We start from the raw sequence: 5,392 nt of genomic DNA, 5'->3' as shown, positions 1-5,392 counted from the left end.
TATACAGAAAAGATCCTTAAACGTTTTAATATGGATAAATCAAATCCATTAAGTACTCCAATGGTTGTAAGATCATTAAACATAGAAAAGGATCCATTTCGTCCAAGTAAAGATGATGAAGTTATTCTTGGTCCAAAAGTACCATATCTAAGTGTCATTGGTGCCCTTATGTATCTTGCAAATTGCACTAGATCTGATATATCTTTTGCTGTAAATTTATTGGCAAGATTTAGTTCATATCCAATAAAGAGGCACTGGAATGGAATTAAATATATATTCCGTTATCTACGAGGAACAACAGATTTGGGACTTTTATACTCAAAAGACACCAATCAAAGTATCATTGGTTATGCTGATGCTGGATATTTATCTGATCCACATAAGGCACGTTCCCAAACCGGATATGTATTTACTCGTGGAGGCACCGCAATTTCTTGGCGTTCACAGAAACAAACACTCGTAACAACTTCATCAAATCACGCCGAGATTATTGCATTACATGAAGCAAGTCGTGAATGTGTATGGTTAAAGTCAATGACCAAAAATATTCAAATATCGTGTGGATTGACAGTAGACAAGAAGCCTGTGACACTATATGAAGATAATGCTGCATGTATTGCTCAAATGAAAGAAGGATACATCAAAAGTGACAGAATCAAACATATCCCCCCAAAATTCTTTGCCTACACTCAAGAGCTTGAGAAGAATAAAGATATTGATATCTGTTACATTCAATCAAGTGAGAACTTATCAGATCTCTTTACAAAGGCACTTCCCACGACGATATTCAAAAATCATATATACAACATTGTGATGCGCAATCTACGAAATATGTGAAGAATCACTCATGTTAACATGAGGGGGAGTTTACGTGACTGCACTCTTTTTTTCTTCCTATGGTTTTTATCCCACTGGGTTTTTTCTAGTAAGGTTTTTAACGAGGCAGTATAAAATACGTAATAAAGACAGTTATCATATCACGATCATCATCACAAGGGGGAGTGTTGAAAAATATATTATTATTATTATGTTGAATATTGAATATTGAATGTTGAATGTTGAATATTGAATTGTAAAATGTGAAAAATTAGTGTGTGATGATGTAGATGATGATGTTTTAATTTTTGGACTAATCTCAAATGTGGATCTATAAATAGGTCTTCATTTGTGATGAAAAATATAATTGAGTTGAGAGAAAAATATTATAAAATGTAGAGTTTGATATATTTTGAGTTTTGAAGTTTTTACTTTTTACCATAAATTTTTATTTTTTCACAACAGATTTTACAATTATTATTTACATTTAGACTCTATAGATCAAATATTAAAGCCTAGGCATTAGTTTTTCTAAGTTATATTAGCACTTTGTGTATTGGACAAAATTTCAACTATTTGATTTCAAATTTATAAAATTGGGTTCCATGAAAATATTATTTGAGACTAATTTATCTAATGATTAAGATATTTTTTTTTTGAGAGTAATGATTAAGATAATTAAGTATAAATCACGAGTGACGTAAACTTTGCCCCGTGGCAAAGTTGTATTACTTTTGAAACAAGCCAGAGTTCCACGTTGAGATCTTGAGTTCGAATCCAGAGACTAAAAAACCATTCCTAATTGTAATAAATTAAAAAAATCAACCAAAAAAGTTATTATTTATTAGATTTCTCATCAACTTTAATCAAATATTGTTTTTTTTTCGCCCCTGTTTTTTTTTGAAAATTATTGAATTGATTTTTGCACCAAAACTGAGCAAAATTTAAGCGGGTTTTCGAGTACTCCGATATGAAAATTTTGGATTAACATAATCGATACTAGCTTCTCGGGTGCATATATATGTTGCTTGTTTATGCATGTATTACCTTTTATTGTAAATATGTGTAAAGTTGACCCGTCTTATAAAAAAAAATTCGTGAGATCATTTCATAAAAGACCTGCCGATCATTTGCATCGATAAATGATTTAATGTTTTAAATTCTTTTTGATGCAATCATCGTGTTATATATTCCAATCAAATATTTTCTGCAAGCTAAAATAAATATCCCGGCCCGTCGCTCTTGATTTCCTAATTCCTAGTAACATGCACGTTTTAAACTCGCAATGTCCTAGTAACCCTTGGCTTCCACCAGACATGCATGACAAAAGTATAGCGCTTTCCCCTTCCAAAGGCCACGCACAAAAGCTAGCTATACGTGAAAATCTTTAATTATTTGGTGGAAGCACGTATCCCAGCTCCTTGTCACCCGATCGATGCGCAGTGCAGTCGTACAGAATCGCCCCCACCGCACGGGGAGCGGATTAACGACGTACCTGAAACTTGTACCGATCGAGTAGACCAGAAGCCACAGTAAATCAAGGGTTTCATTTTTGCTCCCAAGAAAGTTTTTAATTTGTTAAATAAATAATTTTGGCTTCATGTTGTATTAGTTTTATAGAGAAAAGTACTCTTAAAAAGTTGCAAGAATTTTAAACAGATTAAGTACATCTATTTAAATTATACAAAATACATGCAACTTTTTTTAAAAAAAATAAACAGAGATTTTACAAGTTAGGTTATTATTTGCTCCTTCAAAAGTGTAGCACAAAACAAAGTCGACTTGAGATGATGGGAAAACCTGAGATAATGACTCTAATATATTAAATCTTATTACAAAAAATAAAGAAATATCTTGATGCCATAATTATTAAAAAATAATGAATATTTATATCGATGTCTCATTTTTATGATTATGCATGTATGTAGAATGAATTTTTCCCCCCGTTACTTCTGTTACAAAATGATTTTCATGTATGTAACTAAATTTATATTCGTTGAATCGAAAATATACTATGTAAAATAATAAATTATTAATTAACTTATCAATTAATTTACGCTTCTTTAAATTAAAACAATTTTATGATCCCAATGTTATTATTGATTTATGGAGGTTTCCATATGTATGTGATATATATGATAAAAATTTAATACCGTAACATCAAATATTTAGATGGTTGGTTTGGTAATTTCCTAATCAATCATGTTCATCAGTTTTGAAATTTTAGGCTTGTATCTATTTTGATATCGAAATCTTAGATATGAGGGTGTTTGACAGAGCTTAAAAACTCTTTTAAACAACTTATAAGTTGTTTTAGAGCTTTTAAGTTCTGAAATTGTGTTTGGTAAATTTTTTTAAAAACAGCTTATAAGCTGTCAAAATAAGCTGTTTTTAAAAAAGTAAAGGGAATGTACTTTTTTCAAAAAGATCTTATTTTAATATTCCATCTCTCTAAAATATCCTTAAATATTTTCATAAATCTCCATCATATCTCCACCCATTAAATATTATTTTTAAAAAAATAAAATCACATAAATTTTTCTAAAGTAAAATATTAAAACAATTTTATTTTTAATATAGGTTTATTCTAAAATTATTTTCGTATATATATGTATAACTCGAAACATGATTTTCATAGAATTATACCCTTTTTGGTAAATTTAACAATAAAAAGATCTTATAATACCAAACATATCAACATCTTTAAGTTGTTTAAAATAAGTTTACCCAAACACTTTAACAACTTATTTTTAAAATAAGTTTCAACAGTTTATAAGCTCATAAAACAACTTTTAAGCTCTTAAGAACTTATAAGCTCTTTTTAATATAAGCTTAGTCAAACACCTTCTTAATTCTTAAGTTTGAAACTTATTTGTCCTCGACTTGGAAAAAAAAACCACATGACTGGGGACTGGGTGTTATTCGTGAATCGTGTCGACCCTACTCCACATAAGAATTGCACAGTACAACAATTTTAAAACAAATATAAAACCTCTATAAAAAAATAACTCCAAAAGTTATTTTAATTTAGGAAATTTTTCCGTACTTCTTTTTAAAATTTGTTATGATGGGTAAATCTTTTATATAAGAATTTACTTAACTAGCAAAAAATGTATCAAAACAAAAACAAAAACAAAAACAAATATATGAGGTTCGTCGTGTTTCAAAGCAGAGCACTTAGCCCAAGCCCAAATAAAGGAGGAATTAAGCCCATATTTGCATCTAAATAAATCAAAATCAAAATCAAATAAAAAAGAGAGGATAAAATAAAAGGCAAAGAGAAAAGAGCACCAAGCCTCCACTTCACAGTTCAAAGATTTTGAAAATCATTACACTTCATTTCAGGAAAGAAAAAGATCAAAAAAGTGCTTGTTCCTCTGTTTTGTTGGGTATGTAATCCTTAATTTTTCCAAGCGATTGATTTCGACCAATTGGCTATTGTTGAATTTATGAATTTCGAGTGTTCAAATTTTGTCGAGAATTGATTTTGGGTGAATCAAGTTGGAATGTTTGTTGTTGGGATCCGTCCTCTGATTCTTGCTTGCTGCAGGAGGCGGAGAACAAGGCATCGGTTGGATTTTCGATCCGTAATATGGCAGCAAATGTATGCTCCCTTTCTGCTGTCGCATCGGATTCATGTGAGTTTTGCGCAGATGATTACGTTTCCGATTAATGATAGATATTTGGTTCTGAATTTCAAAATACAACCATCGTAGTGTGGATCACCTGGCGGCGTAGAATAGAAAGGACCCCTCGCAGCAAATCAAATAACAGAATGCAATGCAGATGTCGGAATATGCTGGCATCCCCTCGTCGGCAGCTGGTTGTATTGACATTGCTGAGTTTGAGCTCCGAGGTTTTGCCTTTGCGGGCTCGGGCCGGATCAGCGGAGGAGGAGGAGGGTGGCCTGTCGGGGGCGTTGAAGTCGTTGTTTGATCCTAACGAGAAAACACAATCTGGGAAGGTGCTGCCCAAGGCTTACCTGAAATCGGCGCGGGAGGTGGTGAAAACTCTGCGTGAGTCGCTTCAGGAGGACACAAAAGACATGGCTAAGTTCCGACGGACGGCCGACGCGGCCAAGGAGTCGATCCGAGGATACTTGAATGGTGGTTGGAGGGGGCAAACCATAGTGTCCAATGAGGTCTATAACTGGATGCATCATGCATTTTTGGTTCTTGTGTTGATATGTGTATGTGTTGATTTGGTGTTTGATTGATTGCCTTGCAGGAATCTTATGTGATGATCGAGAAAGCCATAAGATCTCTGGCCAACTTCTACTCCAAGGCTGGCCCCTCCGCGCCCCTGCCGGAGGATGTGAAGGCCGAGATCTTGAGCAACTTGTCCTCAGCCGAACAATCTCTGTGAACTTCCGACAACATAGCACCTGATGCTGTCCACGACACCACGATCAAGCAGAGCGCGATGAACATTTCCCAAAAGTTCGGAGGCACGAGAAACACTGTCGACGCCAACTCCCAAAATCCAAAAGAACTTGTGTATAATGTTCCTTTTATTGTGCATTGTCATGTCAAGATTCCAATATAAATTCAAAAAACGATTTGTGTATTACAAAGTA

At 33.3% G+C, this 5,392-nt stretch overlaps 1 protein-coding gene across 2 annotated transcripts; it reads left to right on the top strand.

Moving 5' to 3' along the window:
• Positions 1–4,096: 4,096 nt before the first annotated feature.
• LOC140867020 (photosystem II D1 precursor processing protein PSB27-H2, chloroplastic) lies at positions 4,097–5,392 on the top strand. 2 transcript variants are annotated; one of them, XM_073272086.1, is made up of 4 exons: positions 4,097–4,205; positions 4,367–4,454; positions 4,603–4,957; positions 5,044–5,392. In XM_073272086.1, exons 2-4 carry the CDS (start codon positions 4,423–4,425, stop codon positions 5,179–5,181), a joined length of 525 nt encoding a protein of 174 aa, XP_073128187.1. In that variant the 5' UTR covers positions 4,097–4,205; positions 4,367–4,422; the 3' UTR covers positions 5,182–5,392. The 2 variants fall into 2 exon arrangements, with proteins under 2 accessions (XP_073128187.1, XP_073128186.1); XM_073272085.1 differs by having other exon boundaries at positions 4,533–4,957.

This window comes from Henckelia pumila, chromosome 4, assembly GCF_033568475.1.
Source record: "Henckelia pumila isolate YLH828 chromosome 4, ASM3356847v2, whole genome shotgun sequence".
Lineage (NCBI taxonomy): Eukaryota > Viridiplantae > Streptophyta > Magnoliopsida > Lamiales > Gesneriaceae > Henckelia > Henckelia pumila.
Note: the sequence above shows the minus strand (reverse complement) of the source record. Positions and strands in the feature narration are given on the sequence as shown.

Bases quoted from the DNA above. Each gene is read 5' to 3' on its own strand.
- LOC140867020 (XM_073272085.1), top strand. From the start codon at position 4,409: ATGGCAGCAAATGTATGCTCCCTTTCTGCTGTCGCATCGGATTCAT. The intron at 4,455-4,532 runs GTGAGTTTTGCG...CAACCATCGTAG, and splicing joins TGCTGTCGCATCGGATTCAT to TGTGGATCACCTGGCGGCGT. The intron at 4,958-5,043 runs GTCTATAACTGG...ATTGCCTTGCAG, and splicing joins AAACCATAGTGTCCAATGAG to GAATCTTATGTGATGATCGA.